This window comes from Chanos chanos, chromosome 8, assembly GCF_902362185.1.
Source record: "Chanos chanos chromosome 8, fChaCha1.1, whole genome shotgun sequence".
Classification (NCBI taxonomy): domain Eukaryota; kingdom Metazoa; phylum Chordata; class Actinopteri; order Gonorynchiformes; family Chanidae; genus Chanos; species Chanos chanos.
In genome coordinates this window covers 8,912,827-8,932,782 of record NC_044502.1, presented here as the reverse complement: position 1 = coordinate 8,932,782, position 19,956 = coordinate 8,912,827, and the positions used below count along the sequence as shown (strand labels likewise).

The window sequence follows — 19,956 nt, the reverse complement described above, 5'->3', positions numbered from 1 at the left end:
AAGTTTAGAACTGAAAGACTTGTTCAGCCATTCTGTATGTTATGAAATATTTTCCCTATTACCTTTGTCAGCAAGCGATATCTGAGGAAGATGAGTGTAGTTCTTAACGTTGCGCTGATTATCATTTTTTAAAACGTGTTAGTAATGAGGAGAGGCGACGAGAGAGAAATGGGCACCGGCTTTCGTAAGTGAATGTTTGGGTACAGCAAATACCGGACTCAGTTTTCGTAGCGTACACTATGTACATTGATAAATACAGATACTGTTGAAAGGGAGTATTTGAGCCGAGATTATTTTTTTAAAAGGCTACCTTTGTCTTTCGCAGCATCCACTCCACTAGGTGGCAGGAAGTTTAATTTATGTTAACAAAATCAGCTTTCGTAAACACAACCGAGTTCCGGTAGGTTTCTGATTTCTGCTTCTTTCGCCCTACAGCCTAACAGATGAATTTCGTTAACAGTTTGCCCAGATGGCCGAGTAGTATGGATATGGTGAGTTATGTTGTTGGATAAGTCATGTGTGTTGTCGAAGAATTGGTTTTGGGAGCCAGATACTTGACCATTTCGAGAGTAATTTCGAATTTAAGAGCATGGTGTGTTAGCTGCCTTGCTAATTTAGCTGGTTAGCTAGGTTAGCTAGTTAGTTAAGCTAGCGGCACCGAGCTCAAACATATGGACAAATGAATCGTATGAGAGAATACAGAAAAACCGGTTCACGGTAGCTAATCACGCCCTAGTTAGATTATCCTTTTGATGGACCTCGTTACGTTAACCCTGGCGATTTCCATATGTCGTGCACGGTAGGTGGCTAAATTAGCCAACTACCATTTCCTTCGCCCAACAAGCCCGAGATCCTCAAAATGTCCGTGTGTGTTAGTTAGCTAGCTAGCTAAAGCAGTGATCCTTCCACCCTCTATGTTTTAGGACTACGGGAACAAACTCAACCAGGCTCTTTCCTCTAGCACTAAATTTATACCCACAGGACCACGGGGTGCTGGGCATTATCCTCACTACGGCCATTCTTTGGGGCAGAGCATAAAAGTCAAAGAGGAGGAAGACGAGGACGTTGAAGATTTCTTTCATTTTGGTGAGTGCACTTCTGGAACACGTTCGACGCATTTTGCGCTCGAGATCTCTGCTAAGTGTATGTTTGATATTTCGGCTAAATCTGTTTTGCAAGAGTTGTTTTATCTACAAAAATATGAAGCCGCACATTACTTTATCTGAACTCTTAAGCCCTATTGCTGTAAAACTTGATGAGGCAATGCACTGCAATGTATTCACTAATCGACAATCTGTTACACCTAATTACAAAAAAGGTTAAAGACTAATAATCAGTGATTAACAGTCTGTTTGCAAGTGATGATGCAGTCAGTCCGTGGATCAGTTGGCGGTGTTTCTGGTAAACTCAGATTTCAGTCACATAATTATGGTGTATGACTAATTTCATACACAAAACAAGAACAAACTGATGCTATTCATGTGCAAAATATCGAATACTTTCTTCAGAAGATGGAGTATTTATTGCACTAACTATAACTTATTATTATTTTATTTAATCAGCTCAGCACCTTCAACAACAAACAGGAGACAGCCTCAGTTCTTGCTGTGGTGGAGTGAAGCCTGCGTCTATACCTGTGCCACCCAAACCGCGGAATCAACCCTCAGCAGACAGGCCTTACAACTGTCCTCAGTGTGGCAAAAACTTTAGATTAACAGACATAAAGAGACATCAGAGAATACATAGCGGTGAGAGACCATATCCTTGCTTTCAGTGTGGGAAAAGTTTCCCCTCGTCAGGAGATCTAAAGAGACACGAGAGAATACATACTGGTGAGAGGCCTTATCACTGCCTTCAGTGCGGTAAAAGTTTTTCCGATTCAGGACATTTAAAACAGCACCAGAGAATGCATACGGGGGAGCGGCCTTACCAGTGCCCTCAGTGCGCAAAGCGTTTTTTCAGATCAGGTGACCTGAAGAGGCATCTGAGAATACACAGTGGAGAGAGGCCTTATAAATGCCCTCAGTGCGGTAAGACATTTGCCGATTCAGGACATTTGAAGGGTCACCAGAGGATTCACACAGGGGAGAGGCCTCACCGGTGTACCTTGTGTGAAAAGTGTTTCTTTAGAGCAGGGGATCTCAAAAGGCACCAGAGAACGCATACTGGGGAAAGGCCTTACCAGTGCTATCAGTGTGGTAAAAGTTTCTCAGAATCCGGACACTTAAAAGAGCACCGGAGAATACACACTGGCGAAAAGCCTTATCACTGCAACCAATGTGACAAGAGCTTTTCAAGACTAGAACGTCTAAAAGGTCACCAGAGCATCCATACTGGAGAAAGGCCTTTCCACTGCGCTCAGTGCGGAAAGAATTTCTTTAGGTCAGGAGAGCTGAAAAGACATCAGAGAATACATAACGGTGACGGAAGGCTGTCCGTCGGCGGGAATAGCTTGGGCTAGTTCCGCGCTGGCTGCGTAGAGGGCAGTCGTCTGATTAGCCTTTGACATTCCATATTAGTCATACATCACTGCTCTCATTGCTTCTAAACAGGAGCATCTGTGTGTGTGTGTGTGTGACTCAGAGGAAGAGATTGAGGCCTGTAGTGCTTGCCCACTGTTCAGTAACAAAAACACAACAATCTCCCTTGCCAGTGATCTTCAGTTCAGCCCAATAACACTTACCAGATGATTTCAGTATTACCTCTGCACACACTGTAGACTTGTAGTTGGAGAGAAAGGCTGGTTAGGTGCTTTGGTAACTCGTTAATAGAATGCATGGGTTCAGACAGGGAGCAATAGTCATAGTGTTAACAATCTGCTCTAAACTGAAAACAGGGCAAAAAAAAAAAAAGAAAACTGATAAAATTTCTTTCACTCCAAAGTGGGACCCCCCCCCCCCCCCATCTCCAGAGACGTAAAAAGTGCTGTTCAGTGAGGATTGTACAGTACACTGTTTGTATATTGTAGCTGGATATATTGTTAAGTGGAAGACTCACTATAACTGTATTATAAATATGTTTTCCTATGTGTATGCTTGCTTTTTGCTGCATTTACCCTGTGACTCAGTTGTCCTAACTTTTTCCCCCCCTTCACTGGTGTCTACTAAAATTCCTCTCGTGTTGGAGAGGAAAATTTGACACAGTGTTTGGATTAACATAGCATTAAAACTGACCCGGTGTGAATATTCACACGTGATGTTGCGGAATCTTGAAAAATGTTCCTATTTTGAAAAACACCAAGATCATGTTATAGCTAATGACACTGTATTGTGAAAGTTCTGCTGTACACTAATGTGTAAATGTTACATGCAAAACTATTTTTTTGTGAAGAGTAACACATTTTTGTCCAATTCTCGAATATATTGTGACCACTTTAACGGAACTAGATTAGTATCTTTAACATTGAAAGGCCTTTAAAATGCAGGTCCACTGCTCCTTCACAAAGAAGAGATGTTTTGTTTTTTTTGTTTTGTTTTTGTTTTTATGTATTTGGGATCAGAACCTTGAGGGAAATCATGTATAAATCACATCTTTTAAATTAATCTTTTGAATTAGATTTAGTTGTTTATCAAACTTGTTTATCAAGAACTTTTTTTTCCCCCTTACTCATAATTATTTCCTCTTTACAAACACATTTATATATTACCCAAAAGTTGTTGATATTTAGTGTCAGAGGCCTTGATTCAATCATTTGTAGTTAAATAGCATAGTCCCATTGAATGAGAAATTGAATGACCTGCTTTGGGTGAGTGGCAAGAGTGAGTGCAAATTCATTGCTGCAAGTGGCTGGTTAGAGGAAGGGGGAAAAGGTCTATGTTACATAGAGATTTCAAGAAACCTCACTCATCTTGAAATATGTTGATTGAATCATGGCCGTAGTTTGAATAGATGTGATACTTCAAGCCTTTGGGGAAGAACCCAACCTGTGCATGTATTTCATTCTTTGTTAAGGTCTTGTCATAATCCCTTATTTTGCACAAATAAAAATAATAGTAATCAAATAATGCATTGTTGTATTTTATGCCTTAAAAGGCATTTTTTAATATATATATATATATATATATATAAATTACTTAATGAATTAGAATGTGTTCTGTACAGTACTTTGGCATGTTGACAATATCATGTATGGAAATGTTCAGGGGGCTAAAGAAGAACATCTCCAGAAAGCTTTTAGAGGGGCGGTCACTCAGAACTCTGTGAGATATAATTCGGAAAGGTCTTAAGCTCTTATGTATTTGCCACTTCCAAACCTCGATACAGAATAACTATTCAAACAGCATAGGCAGTATTACAGTGCTTAAGTGCCGGCAAGTGTGCTGTGCTTTGGAAAGCTACAATCAGAATGGAACAATTAAAATGAAAGAGAAAGTCTTCAAACTGGAGGCTGAAACTATATTTAGCTGAATGCATGTATTTTCTTTAAAAAAAAATCACATCACTATAAGATTGCCTTGGGATAATTTTGAAACCAAAGTCTTCTAAACAATCTTAATGAATATAAAAAAGCCACAAACGTCGCGCAATCACTTGTAAATTGAGAAGTCCAAGCAGATGAAGTGGTCGCGCTAATTGTATAATGGTGTAAACATATCTCAGATTCCATCGGCTTGGTTCGAGATGATTTATGCTGTGACAAATGAGATTTTTTGGCTCAGGAAAGGGCAGGTCTTTTGCGACAGCTGCGATTGTGTTTGTGGTAGACGTAACCTACTTTGCAAAATGTCTCTGGTTTCCAAGGCGACCCCAGAGGAGAAGCTTATCAGCAAGCAAAAGTGCAAGAGGTAGGGGAGAATGGAAGGAAGGTAAGAAGAGATACGAAGGACTGCAAGCTCAATGAAGAATGGTAAATTTTCGTGTGTGGTCTTACTAATCGTCCGAAGTTTTGGTCATTCTGTCAACCAGTTAAGTCAAATACTTACCTGTTCGCTAGCTAACCAAACTGCGTTGTCTTGCTAGCGTTGGCTAACTACAACCAACAAAGCAGGGGAAGAACATTTTGTAACTGTTCGCTTTCTGCCAATGGATCGCATGCTATCCGAATTCAGTTTGAAGTCTAGCCATTAAGTCTGTTAGACGTAATTATCTTTTGTGACATGCTCTGTTCTGTAGTCATCAAACAATGCTTAGCTAGCTTGACTGACGGTGTTACTGTTATGCTGCAACTTGTTTGCTGGCTAGAAGGGGTTGTAAGGTCAGGTATATCTCTAATACTGAAACTCGAAGATGATCTGTTGTTTTAGGTACATGTCTTGTGTTTGAGCTGTGCAGCTTTACAATGTATATTTTCACGCACAATTAGCTTAGCAGAATGGTCATTTGACTTGTAAAAAATAGCCAGGCAGATAATTATGCTAGCTCGTTAAGATTTCGTGTGTCAGGGCATTTAGTGGAGGTGCTCGTCTTGTGTTCAATTAGGTTTGATAATCAGTAAGGTTTGATAACTAGTCCAGCGAGCAAACGTAACACATCTACGTAACAAGAAGGGTTGCTCCTGATTCTTTGTGTTTTTCTGTCTCTTAAGGAAATATGAGAACGAAAGCTGGTGAGATAATGATCAGACGCTCCGAAAGGTTGTATTATGGAAGCATTGGGAAAGGAAAGGTCGGTTTGTAGTGCAAGACCATTCCTATGGATCGATCGCTCAGAAAAAGTAGCGCCATCCACGCTGTGGAAACTCACCGAGTGCTTCTCCTCCGAACAAATCTCATCACTGAACCAACATCAGGTAAATGTGCGTTAGCTGCGACCATAATTATTTAATTGGGTTTTATTCCTAACCCCAGGTGTTTATATGTGACGTTCGACTGATAAATATGTGACGGACATCTTTCCCATTAAGTGTATGCATTCTCTCTATGAAGTCCTGGCGGAATAACATAGTGCAACTGTATTAAGTCTACTTGTTTGTAAATAGACATGTTGTTATATGTGGTACTCTCCCTTTTTCTTCCAAAATGTTCTTTTACAATCACAGCACAATCACAATATCCACTTACAAAGCTGCAATCTCAAGATTCAAGATTCACTTTATTGTCCCACATTGTAGGAGATTTGGTTTGGGCTTCCTCCCATGCTGCATCCATAGAGAGGAAACATTCTACATACATAAGAGACAGGGTAAGACAGCTACAGGGAACAAGAAACATATGCAAGAACATAATGATCAAAACGTACAGTAAAAAATACCGAAAAACCTAAAAAGATAGATAAAACCTGTAATACCAAAAAAGTACAAAGAAGGTACAGAGAGGCACTGCAACTGAAAGATGGTCATGTCGATTCCATCCCTATCACGTCTGCCGCCATTTAAAATTTTTTAATGAAATAGTGATAAGACTTTGTAAATCTAATCAGACAACACCGTGGTATTTATGAAACGTGGTATTTATGATACGTAGTATTTATGATATCTGTAGTATTATCCCCGTGTGATGCGTGGTATTTATGATATCTGTAGTATTATCCCCGTGTGATACGTGGTATTTATGATATCTGTAGCGTTATCCCTGTGTGATGCGTGGTATTTATGATATCTGTAGTATGATCCCCATTCTGAGTCACATGTAGGTAAGTTCTCGTCTTTTCTCCTTAGCCAGAGGGTTTCTTGGCCTTAAGACCCGTACAATTACTGCATCCTCTCCCTTCTACAGTTTGAAAAACGGTTTATATGATGCCTTTCAAATATATTTAACTGCATCTCAAAGCATGCGCATAAGTAAAGGTTGCGGTAATTATCATACTCGCGATGACCTTTTGGAAAGGCTGAAGAACTGTAGACCAGTCGAGGGAGCTGTGCTTTGTCTTGAGTCCATGCAGTGGTTCAGATGAACATGACGACGGTTCAGATGAACATGACGCATGAATAGACTCATCAGCAGCACCCGTCCAAGTCTGATGGTCCTGTATGTACAGGGATGGTTACAGGAACGTGTGTTTCATAACCAGATTTTGTACAGAATGTTTGAAGGGGCGAGTAAGACGGACTGGTTTGTCTGCTTTTTTTGCGAGGACTTTGCTGAAGACAGATGCTGCTTTTCTCTCTTTGTGCCCTTAGACGTTTTCGTAATCAACACTGGTTAACTGACTCTCTGGTTCTAGCTGGTTCCTTCTTCACTCAGTACTAGGGTAACAAACTGTCTGTCTAGGGTCAACAAACTCTCTCCCTTTATCATCTCTCTCTTTCTCATCAAGAAAAAACATAAGTTACAAAATACAGTCGCACTTTGGCATAACCGCTCGTCAAAAATGTACTTTTTTTTTTTTTTTTTTTTGTCTGCGAATATACATTTTTACGTGTTCATATATATTTGAACAACATCACTGATTCTGTCACAAGACCACGGCTATACAAAGACTTGCAATTTTTTTTTCTTGTTTTAGGTTAATATCACTTCAGGGGAACAGTCTTTTCATTTGACGCTCTGTGTTTCTGTCCCTTCAGAACAATCACATGGAAAGCCGTAAACCAGTACTGGAGCTGAAAGATGTTCCTCCTCCTCCTCTGCACCACAGTGCCTCTCAGTCCTTTCCTCTGGCTCCTCTCCCAGTTCCGCCTCCTTGCCTCCTCCCACAAGAGCCCAGGCCCCCCCAGTCTCAGCTTGGCGGTCCCAAAGTAAGCGTATGTGCTCGTTGTGAGGCCAGCCTACACCTCCAGCACCGTACTGGCTCAAAAGAAAACAGGGGTCACAGTTTCAGTGACGTTGGTGATGGAAGTAGCAGCAATGCTACTACTGTTGGTGGTGGTCTATCCTCTCTTTACATCTCCCAGCCCCAGGGCACCAGCATTGGCCGGGCCACCTGTCAGTCATCCTCCTCCTCCTCCTCCACCCCTCACCTCACTTGTCACGGGCAGATCCAGGCACCAGGCTTTGAGCTGCAGCTGCCCACGGTGGCTACCTCACAGCCGGTGGCCTCTCACTCTCACCACCCTTGCTGCACAGGGCTGAGGCAACTCCATGGCTTCAGCTCTGCTCCAGGAACCCACAATTTGCCCAAACTGGTGCCAGGTTCTGCTTCCGTGCACAGTGGCTGCCTGGCATCTTCTGGGCACTGCCAGCCCTACCTTGGAGATTACAGCCCCAGAATCAGATTGAAGATGCACCCACAGTCACATGGTGATAACCTCACATCAGCACATCTTTGCTCCAATCCTTTGCACCTAAATGTTGAGCACACGGTTTGTCTAAAGGGAGCACACTGCTGCCAGGAATGTCTGCGAAAGGTTGGTTTAACAGACCTTTTAGTTTTAGCATTAGCTACCCGATTCAATATGGTGAGTTCATTGTTTTTTAATGCGTTATTGGCAACTTGACTAATCTGATTTGTATGAAATCTGAACAGCCTGTCCAAGGTATGGTAGTGGACGCTGAGAAGGTGTGGCCAAACATCCCTCCTCCACAACACCAGTCTGCTCCCATCCCCATACCCCTGTGTAACGGCTGCGTTGTGTCCGGGAACCCCTCAGACGGCCTGCACCTACTAGGATCCAGCCTGGGCAAACCAAACCAGAAGTTCGGTCAGTGCGCGTGCGTTTATGCTCAGTGTTGAGCCTAACTGCCGAGATGTAGTTAGCGAGGTTGTGACTAGCAATGCCTGCTGAATGTGAAGCCCTGCTGGTTACTGTTGGGAACCCCAACAGGTTGCTGTTGGGAACAGGAGAGAGAAACCAAATATTTGTTAGATGAGCGTATTAGCTTGTTCAGTGGGAATAGCTTGAATTTTTGTTTGCTATTTCATTTATCAAATCCTTTGCCCAAACTCTCAGCTGTTGCTAAGTTATTATTAACTATTCCCTTATTAACAAATTGGCCATTTCCCTTTCTAGCTTTCAGATTTATTAAAAGTGTTTTTACTTTTCGTGTTTGTGCTGTGTTTCACAGGTTCGCCTGAGAGTAGCGCTCAGGAAAGCCTACCGCCCGTGGGTGTGTTTTGGGACATCGAGAACTGCGCGGTGCCCAGCGGGCGCTCGGCAGCCACGGTGGTCGAGCGTCTCCGCGAGCGCTTCTTTCAGGGTCACCGAGAAGCTGAGTTTATCTGTGTGTGTGACATCAGCAAAGAGAACAAGGCAGTTATCCAAGAGCTTAATAACTGTCAGGTATCTTCTGCGCGTTTACCCCTCACTGTTTCATTTGGGTTTGCATTCGTGTTAAACCTGGTCGCTAAGTTCTCTGTTTTTGAATTATTCAGAGACTGACCTTGAGTTTGAATTAAGATTAACACAGTCTAAAAGTCTCTCAGCACAGAAATGGGATTGATAACTTTTGTTTGTTTTATGTCCAGGTGACGGTGGCCCACATAAACGCCACAGCCAAAAACGCAGCCGACGACAAATTGCGCCAGAGCTTACGCCGCTTCGCCGAAACTCACACCGCTCCCGCCACCGTCGTCGTAGTTTCCTGTGAGTTTCTAACTTCTTCTGGAATACGGCGTTTATTTATTTATTTATTTATTTATTTCCCTCTCCAGGTTAACGGGCGTAATTCAGGCTCTAGAACACATGTGGTGGTTGTATGATATCCGTGTGTGTGTGTGTGTGTTTGGTGCGTCTCGTTTTATTTTTAGTTGTGTAATTTTATCTGCAGCCGACGTGAACTTCGCCAGCGAGCTGAGCGATCTGAGACATCGCCACGGCTTTAAAGTCATTCTGGTACATAAGAGCCAAGCTTCTCCTGCCCTGCTGCAGCACGCACATCAGCATGTGCACTTCGAGGATTTTGTCAGTGACTTGCCTCCCAGAATGCTGGTTAAATCTCAGGTGAGCTTCTCCACCCTGGAGTTCATTTTCAAACTCCATGAGGCTGTGCTTAGAGCAGCTTGATACGGCTGTTAAATAATAACCACGAACACTCGAGCTGTAGTGCGGTGAACCTCACGTATCGGTATGGTTTGCAGTGTGCAAGTTCAAATATTGAGTTCTAATGTTTTAGTAATCATTCAGCTGAAAGCTTTTTCTGTCTTTTTGTTTCGTTCATTTATTTTATTTTTTTGAGAGCATGGAATTAAGAGAAATAGAGAAAATCTGTGGCTTGTATTGCATGTGTTTTTCCCCCCATAAGGCATATCCAGTGCAGTTTAATAAAGCTGTACGTTACCCTGCATAGTGACCTGAGGCCATGTGTAATCTCTGTATGGTGCCTTTTTTTTATTACTAACTGCAGGTTTGGAGCACTATACTCTCAAAGCCATGGCTCTGGATTTGTTAGCATGGCAGTTGCCCATATTTATTTAAAGCAGAGATCTTATGCAACACATTTGAATGCTTGCATGTATGTACAATGGAGTGACATCAACAATGAGAGATCCTGTCTCAGGCATAGTCATGAGTCAACCCAAAATTGAAAGGGCCAAAACGAGAGAGGAAAAAAAAAAAAAAAAGAAACAGATTAGACAGAGTCGTCCATTTCTTTTTGCTCCCCCCAGCCCGGTTTCAACCTCCTATTTGTGCACAACCTCCCCACCCACCGCGATGCCAAGAGTGTGAGCAACAGGCTCCGCCGCCTGTCCGATAACTGCGGAGGCAAAGTGTTGGGCATCTCCGCGGGCACGGCCGTGCTGCGTTTCGGCAGCCAGGAGGCGGCGGAGCGCGCCCGCAAACGCATGGAAAACGAGGACGTCCTCGGCTACCGCATCAGCGTGTCGTTCTCGCCCGACGGCCCCGAGGCCGAGGAGGCCCTCCCCCCTCTTCCCTCCGCCTCTTCCTCCTCCGCAGTCTTCCTCCCCGTGGAGAAGCCGCGGTCGCCGCGACGGCCCAGGCGGACGGGCAGGCCGTGCCAGGGCGGCAGAGACGCTGTGGTGTCCGTCCCCGAACGGCCCTACAGCCCCAGGAAGGGCGGCCCCGTCCCGAAAGCCCCTCAGGTCAGCTGCATGCCACGCCCTCCTCCGTCCGCCCTCGCCCTCGCCCTCGAACCTCCACCGCCGTGCTTTCACCCTGTGCCCTCAGCTCCATACTAAAACTCCTCCTCCCATCTGATCCTGCTTCACCTGTTGCCTTAACCCCCTTGCTTGTCTGGCGGTCTTGAAGCTATGAAGAGACTGGTGTTTTTGTCTCTGCTCTGTTGCTTTTAGCTACTAGGAAGTGGATAGAGTAGGACATTTTAATGTTGTATTTGTTAATTCAGCGCTAAGCTTTTTCCTCTGTTTTGAATTTGCAGCTTTAATCTAGCGTTTAGCTAGCTTGTTCCAAGTGTTGCAATCTTCTTCCCAGCCATCTCTCCATTTTTCTTTTATCTCCATAGTGTCCATTACTCCATTGCTGAAAGCCTCTTAGTGCTGGGTAGATGTGGAAAAGCCCCATTTTGATTGTCGGTGTTTTGTATATGTGTTGTCGTGCGGGTGCAGGAGGTTGGCGGCGTGGAGACCAAGCCAAAGATGGGTTTCCAGCCTGACAAAGGCCGCGCCTCCTCTGCCTCCCCCCAGAGCAACGGAGAGGCCGCACAGCAGCACACGAACAGGGCCGGGTTCACCAGAGAGCTGCCCTACCACGGCAGGAGGTAGAGCAGTCGGTCAACCATCCACCACTATTTCCTCTCTGATTTCTGATGTCATATTTTAACTTTGCTTGTGAAGTAAATAAGGGGCAACCCAGCATGTTCAAGTCAGGTTTTTGTTTAGCTTGGACATATGTCTTACAAGATACTTGCAGTACCTGGGTTTTAGAAGTGTTAGTGTGTGTGTGTGTGTGTGTGTGTGTGTGTGTGAGTGATGGAACAGGCGAGTTTGGCTCTCAAGGAGCTGCAGTGGAGTTTTTGCATTTAGAGTTGTTTTTTTTTTTTAATTTTTGCAGGAGGGACTCTCCTAACCTGCGCAGCACTGCTGACTCACCCATGGAGCACTTCCAGGTCAGCACCCCTTCAGCCTTCAGCAAGCTCAGCCTACAGCGAACCTTCAGCCCCCTGCTCGTGCCCCAGAGCACCTGGTCCTCCCGGTGAGACTGAGTACCAAAAACACAGATGTTTCAGTCCAGCTCTTACATGCACACACATGCATTTTTAACCAGCGGTCCCCTCATTGTCTCTCTCACACACACACACACACACACATACACACACACACACAGGTGCTAGATTATGAAGAACTCAGGCAAAGTCTTTCATTGGAGAGTTATCTTCTTTAGTGATGCAACGGCAAGCTTGCAGACAGGCGCTCTTTTGCAGACAGTAGAATAGTCTCAGGGGTTTTTATAGTTCTGTGTATGGGTTGGATTGTTAGGACTGTTATCTAGACTCTGCTGATGAGTAATTATGGAGAGAATGTGGTGTAACAGGCGGGTGCTTAAGGCGACCAGGACTGAATGCACAGATGCACGATAAGCACAAGCGTGGAGCGTCACGAGGCGTCAAAAATACCTTGCATCATCACGCATGGTCATTTTGCATAGACTCACTGAAGCATCAATTTAGTTATACCCAGTTCAAAAAGGGATCATGTTCCACAAGAGCAACACCACTCATTTGCTCTCTTATGCTGTACAATTAGAGTAGAGCACCCCCACCCCTCTTCCAGCGAGGGGTAAATTTACACGACTTCCCTTCTCCGTGACTCCTCCTTTACCCGTTTTTATTTGTCCATTTACCGTCTCTCAGGAGTGCGTCTCCCTGCGTATCGAACCGCTCGTCCCCCCTGAGTGTGCCATCCCGCAGCCCATGTCCTGACACTCAGCCTGAACCTTTCTCAGACGGAGCAGACGTCCAGGTTTCCAACATCGATTACAGAATGTCCCGGAAAGAGCTGCAGCAAATCCTGCAGGATACCTTTGCCAAACATGGCCGGGTAGGACTGGGCAGAGTTTCAGTTCTCAGACAGTCATATCTGTTCTAAAGAGAAGTCCCTGAGCTGTTTGTTTTTTGTTTTTTTTTTTGTTTTGTTTTTTTTTAAACCCATTTCTTTTTTGTCCTTAGTTCTGAGTGAATTCATAGTCTCCCTCTCTCGCGTGCGTGCTTGCGTGCGTGTGTGTGTGTGTGTGTGTGTAATTTAGGTGAAGAAGGTGGAGCTCAGCCCACACACAGACTACCAGCTTAAGGCTATAGTTCAGATGGGCTCCCTGCAGCAAGCCATCGGGGCCGTCAGCGTTCTGCATCGCTACAAAATAGGCAACAAACGTATCCACGTGTCTCTCATGACCGGAGCCAACAATAAGTCCCTGGCTAACCTCAGGTACCTTTTTAAGACACTTTACTGAGGTTCCAGCAATATCGCTTCGTTTCTTGGTAAGAGATGTAGCCAGCTTCCCAAGATTATGGGGGTTGTTTGTTTTTTTTTGTTAGAAGTAACCAAAGTGTATTTATCTGTCTGTGTTCCTTTCTTATTTTCTGCTTTTGCTGGCACAGATGGCACTTACCCCCCCACCCCCCCACCCTCTCGTGTCTGATCCCTGGGCGTTGGAAGAGTTGTGGTGTTGTTCACTGAGCTTTTCTTTCACATCTGTTTTTTCCCCCCACACAGCTCAGAGATCATTAGTGTTCTTCAGGATGCGCCCGCCAACTGCCTGCCTTTACTCAAGTTCACCGAGATCTATGAGAAAAAGTGAGTTTTTGGGTTTTTTTTCCTCCTCCTCTGTGCATTTTGAATATTCGCATCACGATAAAGCACGAGAGGATCTAACCACACTGGCTTACTAACATCCTGTATCCTGTGCCCCCCCCCCCCCAGGTTTGGTCGCAAACCGGTGGTGAATGACCTGTACCGGCTGCCTGAGGTGGTGTCTGTGCGGGAGCAGGGTGGAGGGAGACTGGTGTGTCTCCTGCCCAGCAGTCAGTCCAGGCAGAGCCCCCTGGGCTCCTCTCAGTCGCAGGACGGCTCCTCTACCAGCGGCAGCCCCGTCGTCTTTGAGGAGCTGGAGTACCACGAGCCCGTCTGTAGACGCCATTACACCCAGCACAATTTTAGGTGTGTGTGTGTGTGTGTGTGTGTGTGGGCGTACGTGCGTGGTGTTTGTGCATGTGCATGTTCTGCCCCTTTTGTTGATTCGCTCTGATAAAAGTTACTCCCCCGTGACTTGAAGTGTTCTCTTCCTGTCCTGTTTAGTGAGGCAGACTATGACCCAGACACCTATAAGATTCCCTTTGTGGTGGTGTCTCTGAAGGCTCTGGCCGCCCACGTGCACAGCCTGCTACAGACACACGAGGGCACTGTCCCCCTGCTCAGGTCGGTCGTCTGCGTCCTCATCGCACTGTTTCTTTAGTCAAGGAGAGGAGGAATAAAAACATGCCGTGAGGGTTTTCAGGGGGAAAATTTCAGATGAATTTTCGAAAGAGTCTTAAATGATATTACGTTTGTTTGCCTAACTTTGTTGAAGTTTTGTGTAACTCATTCCTGACCAATGTAAAGAAGATGAGAGTCCACATAAACCTGTCAGAATGAGCATTTCTCCACATTATCTAGTGAAACCATATTCATGTACCCTCCAGGATTATCCTCTCTCTGCTCTTTATAACTTGTCATTAAAAGATGCTTCGTCTCTCGTTTATCCTTGTCTGTGAATGCAGTTTCCCAGAATGCTATGCTGCAGAGTTCAGTCCCCTGAGTGTGGCGGAGGAGGGTAAGCTGGAGGGCAGTGTTCCGCTGGAACACCTCATCACCTGCATCCCTGGCATCACCATAGTAACGGCGCAGAATGGGTTTAAGGTCATCAAATGGATACACAACAAACCCCCACCACCCAATGCAGGTAAAAACACCATTTCTTTGAAGCAAATACTTGTCATTAAGTAGGTCATTAGTTGATTCAGTAGTCATGCCATTAGATCTCATAAAGAGGCCATGGTTTAGTTTAAAAAACACATCAGTATAGGGTTGGGTGTTTTGTGTCATCTTTTTAATGGTAAGGTGGTGGCATGATTTTTCCTGTCTGTGGCAGATGGCTAAACTGAATGCGGTGTGGGTGGACATGCCACATGCTGCCAGTCAGTGCCAGAGAAACAGTGGGCTGCATGCATCATTTGTAAAACTCAGAGGCAAGAGCTGAGCCGCTGTGAAATCGCGGTGGTGTTTTTGCCTGTTTCACACCAAAGCTGCCGTTTCAACTTAACCGTTAACAGGGTAGTGAGGCTCAAGGCCTGTCAGAGGTTACTCAGCCGTTTTATTGAACAGCTGCCGTATCCTAACACTGTGGTTCTAAAGACAAGACAAAAAAAACTCTTCAGAAATTATGTCCTTTGCCTGTGATTGTCTCCTTTGCTTATCATTCTCACGATGAAATAATTGATACATTGTTTTACTGTCATGAATTTGTTCTGCTTTGCTCGTTGTGTTCTTAACCGTGTGTGTGTGTGTGTGTGTGTGTGTGTGTGTTTTGGGCAGACCCGTGGCTACAGCGCTGTAAGAGTCCAGTAGGGAACCCTCAGCTGATCCAGTTCAGTAGAGAGGTGGTGGATCTGATGAAGAGTCAGCCTTTCTGTATGATGCCAATCACCAAGTTCATCCCTGCCTACCACCACCACTTTGCCAAGCAGTGCAGAGTGTCTGACTACGGCTACTCCAAACTCCTGGAGCTCCTGGAGGCTGTTCCCCATGTGCTGCAGGTACACACACGCACATACAAGCGCATGTTATTGCATGAGGGAAATATACAGTCTTGCGTAATGTTGCATCTTCACCTAACTTAAGAGATTGCAACTGTGTTACAATGATAAGCTGAAAACAAGATTTCCGAGATGATCTTAGGGAGCTGTTCTTTGTTGTTAACACTAATTGAAAGGTCTTTGGGTTTCATTGATTGGTTCGTGGGATATGTGTGTGACTGTTTGCAGATTCTAGGCCTTGGCTCTAAGCGACTGTTGACACTCACCCATCGTGCCCAGGTGAAACGCTTCACCCAGGACCTGCTCAAACTACTAAAGTTTCAAGCTAGCAAACAAGTGGTAATCAAAGACTTCATGCAGGCCTACCATTGGTGAGTACCACCCCACTTCAACTTACACCCGTTCTCTGAAACATACCAAATTCAACTGGCGAACTAATGGAATACAATTCTGATATGCACCACAGGACTGTAAGGAGTGTGTGTACGTGTGTGAGTTTTCTGAACACTTTGTGTACGTCTAATCCAGGTGCTTCTCCAGAGACTGGCGAGTCGTTGACTATGGGATGTGTGATCTAATGGATCTGTTAGCAGAGATCCCAGACACAACAGTTACCATCACACATCAGGATTCAGACACTGTCATATCCGTGCCAAGAAGAGGTGAGCTGTCTCACTTCACAGGCGTCCCTGTTGTGTATTTAGAAATAAAAATAGTTGGTGTACGATTGTCTCGGGTTGATTTGCATTGCTCTGATCTGCACGGTTGAACAGGCTTAAGCATGCACACAAAGATGTATTGTCTCTCCAGAGAGAACCGCAGAGGAGATGGAGAGGACGAAGCAGTTTGGAAAGGAGGTGGTGGACCTGCTCCGTCACCAGCCTCACTTCCGCATGCCTTTCAGCAAGTTCATCCCCACCTACCACCACCACTTTGGACGCCAGTGCAAGCTGATCTACTACGGCTTCACCAAGCTCATGGACCTCTTTGAGGCCATTCCCGACGTGCTCACCGTGAGTAGATGTTACCCCGGAAACTGTATTGCCGTTATCGCCACGATGCTGCTCGATCACATTAATACTTTTTTCAGCCGTGTATCCAGCAGGAACATTATAATACAGACGTTTAGATAGAAGATGACTCTTTGTGTTTATTAGTTCTTCACATGTCACGTTCTCTCTCTCTCTCTCTCTCTCTCTCTCCCCCTGGCAGGTGCTGGAGTGCGGCGAGGAGAAGATCCTCACGCTGACGGAGGTGGAGCGGGTGAAGGCCCTCGCGGCCCAGCTGGTGAAGCTGCTGCGTGCCCAGAAGGACGGCAGTCTGGCCGTGAGCAGGCTGCTGGGAGAGTACAGCAAGACCTTCGGCTACGGGCTCCGCCTGCAGGACTACGACGCCAACACCCTGCCCGCCCTGCTCCACAAACTCTGCCATGTCATCAAGGTAGCCGCCATTCCCAGCCGCGCCCGGTCAAAAATCTGGGATTCATCATTTGTTTTCAGCAGCGTGAAAATTGGCTCATTGATCTGGCTCGTAGGCGTCTTGGTTATTTTGGTCGTAGCTATGGGTGTAGCTCTTATTATACTTTTTCATTTTGGTGCTTAATCGACAGTTTGGGAATTGATTTCCATTCCTGGCCGTCTGGTGAACTGTCTGGCTCGGAGGTGGTGGTGCCAGGGACTTCTGTCTGCTTGGCACTGAAATAAATTCACTACTTCAAAAAAATTCAAATTGTACTCGTGTGACCAGTTCAAATCCATACTCAAACTGCTGTCAAAACTATATTAAAGCAAAATTATTTACAGCAGTTTCTATAGTGAATTTCGGGTCTTGTGAATGTGACTCTTGGCCTCTCGTGTCTTTTATACTCTTGGACAGTCCCCAGAATCCTGTGCCACCGGCTTGTTCTCCAGAACTATCTGACTGAGCTCTTGTGTGACAGGTGGTCGACGGAGCAGAGGAGCGGGAGGTGCAGCTGATCAACCGGAAATCTCTGCGAGCCCTGACGTCTCAGATGCTGGCCCTGCTCATGGCTCTGCCTGAGGACCAGGCCTGGCTCAGCGTGGACCAGCTCCGCGGCCAGTACGAGGCGGCCCACGACACCCCGCTCAACCCCTGCGAGTACGGCTTCGTCTCCCTCGGCGAGCTGCTCAAGAGCCTGCCCTACCTGGTGGAGGTACACAACACGTGCACGCCAGTGAGAGTTTGAGTTAAATGCGTTGTCTGTGAGACGAAACGCTTTGGGAAAACGTGCGTCTTGAGTGGTGCGACAGTCCGGTACAATCCAGATTTGTGTAACCGGAATAAGAGAGCACACCCGTTTTTAAATCTGTTTTGTGGAATGAATAATTGTTCTGTTCTGTAGTGGGAAATCTTTTCAGCGCCTTTTGTTTTTCAAAGAAGTAATTCCTGTTTTTAGTGTGTAGTCCTGTAATATAATATCCTTCCTCGCTCTCTCTGCTCCAGCTGTTTGAAGGTGAGATTGAGGAAGGGAATAAGGAAGAACGAGTGAGACTGACCAAGCTTTACCAGTTCGCCCGCAACGTCCGTGCCCTCCTGCACACCTACCACTACAACCAGATCTTCCTCACAGAGTTCTGGGGAGCTTTCAGCAAGTTCACCAGCCGAGAGCTACAGCCGCGTTCCTATGGCTACAACACCCTGGACGATCTATTGGCTGCCATACCACAGGTCAATATAGACGAGTCACTGATCTGCCCACCATCTAAACAACGCTCAGTACTACACTGTTGCATCAAGCATACAATTAAGCACAACAACATTTCTAATGTTGACTGCCATATGTTATATGCACACAATCTGTATTAAAAGGATGCACTTCTGTGTTTGTGAATAGGTCGTGTGGATCAAAGGCCACGGACACAAGAAGATTATTGTTCTGAAGAATGACATGAAGGGTGAGGGTCACGTCGAACAGATACGCGTTTCCACGCGTGTCGTGCATTGTGTATATTTATCTGCGCGAGGGGGCCCCTAAGACCCCTCCCCCCACGCGCTTGGCAAGTCAGCGTATCCTTGAACCTGCTATTCATAGGCGGTTGCGTCCTGCCCAGGGCTTACGCTGTCAAACCAAGCCGGACGCTCTCCTCCTGTCATGCCTTTGCACCGCAGGGTTAGGAATGAACTGCTGATGTAAGTGTTGCTCCGACTCAGGACAGTGACTGACTGTCTCTGCTGTGTGTTTTTTTTTCTTTTTTTTTTCCCCTTTCAGCTCGAAGTAGTTCCACAACTACAGACAGTCCTCAGCCCGGGCCAGAGGGGCTGAGAGAGGGCAGTGAGACCCCAGACAGCGCCAAGGGCTTTAGAACAGAGAGCCCGGGTATGTATGTTTATATATAAACGCGCTCCGTACACATTAAATGATTTTGTTAGATTTACATTTCATCTGTCTGGCCAGTGTGGAAGTCAGCGATGTCGTCTGAACTCAGTTTTGTAATCGCTAAACCGGTTCATTGTTTGTTTTTCCACACTGGTTTGCCCTTTTTTTTTTTTTTTTTTTTTTTTTGGACAATATGGATTTGTGTGTTTTAATATTTAGTGGAGGTCATTGTGTTGTGTGGCTCTTCTTTCAGCGGGCAGTACAGGTGAGGCAGAGCTACTCTGCCTGAACTCAGGGTCTCCAGTGGACCTGCTGTGCGGCCCTGTCCCCTCCTGCCTCCCCTCCCCTCAGCTCCACCCGGATCCTGTCCTCCTCCAGCAGGCCGACCTCATCCGCTTTGAGGAGCAGACGCCTCCCCCCGGGGGTGAGCCAGAGCCGGTCCAGGATCGGCAGCCTCAGGCAGCGGCCATACCGTCTGATTCGGCCGCCAACCTCCACGCTCCCCCACCCTCGGAGGCCGAAAGGCCGGAAACCGCCGCCGCCGCCTCCTCCGGTGTCCGCGAAAGCGCCCAGAACCTACGAGACCCAGGCAATCCACCCAACGTGGTCGCCCTGGCTCCCGGTTCATCAGATGCCGTGGTAACCAAGCCACCACAACCTCCTAACCTCAAGCAGTCATCCACGGACAGCCCGAGTAAGAGAGCCCTACGCAACAAAGTGAAACTAGCGGCCAACTTCTCTTTTGCCTCTTCACCCTCTGTCTGACCTCTTCACACACACACTGCACATCTCCCACTGTAACCTGTAAGACACGTCTGTTAGCCCCCCCCCCGCACCCTAACGTGTTCTGTCCAAAAGATGCCAACTGTATGCTATGCAACACATGGGCTCACTTATACCTCACATGCATTGTCCCCTTTTGATGCCTGTACTTTCAAATCGCTCAACTTTACCTCTTCTGTGTTCTTGTCGCGCCGTTTTGTTGTTATTGTTGTTGCCGCAGTTCTTCTTATGTGGGATTTTTTTTGTTTGTTTGTTTTGTTTTCTACTTTCCCTTTTAATGCCACATGCATACCACCAGATTAGGGGCTGTGTTAT

The 19,956-nt window shown here is 46.0% G+C and overlaps 2 protein-coding genes across 2 annotated transcripts; both read left to right on the top strand.

The window, feature by feature from the left end:
- The first annotated feature begins 391 nt into the window (after positions 1-391).
- LOC115817877 (zinc finger protein 239) lies at positions 392-2,896 on the top strand. The gene is made up of 3 exons (XM_030781023.1): positions 392-491; positions 924-1,086; positions 1,563-2,896. The coding sequence occupies exons 1-3, from the start codon at positions 444-446 to the stop codon at positions 2,459-2,461; spliced, it is 1,110 nt and encodes a 369-aa protein (XP_030636883.1). The 5' UTR covers positions 392-443; the 3' UTR covers positions 2,462-2,896.
- A 1,875-nt stretch (positions 2,897-4,771) lies between these two features.
- On the top strand, positions 4,772-19,623 carry marf1 (meiosis regulator and mRNA stability factor 1). The gene is made up of 26 exons (XM_030782085.1): positions 4,772-4,846; positions 5,525-5,728; positions 7,445-8,224; positions 8,344-8,518; positions 8,883-9,097; positions 9,283-9,400; positions 9,585-9,757; positions 10,423-10,857; positions 11,341-11,492; positions 11,786-11,926; positions 12,585-12,771; positions 12,977-13,155; positions 13,444-13,524; positions 13,651-13,887; positions 14,026-14,145; positions 14,487-14,668; positions 15,301-15,521; positions 15,750-15,892; positions 16,050-16,183; positions 16,332-16,534; positions 16,734-16,961; positions 17,461-17,694; positions 17,985-18,209; positions 18,376-18,436; positions 18,751-18,858; positions 19,112-19,623. Exons 2-26 carry the CDS (start codon positions 5,582-5,584, stop codon positions 19,621-19,623), a joined length of 5,391 nt encoding a protein of 1,796 aa, XP_030637945.1. The 5' UTR covers positions 4,772-4,846; positions 5,525-5,581.
- Positions 19,624-19,956: the final 333 nt, after the last annotated feature.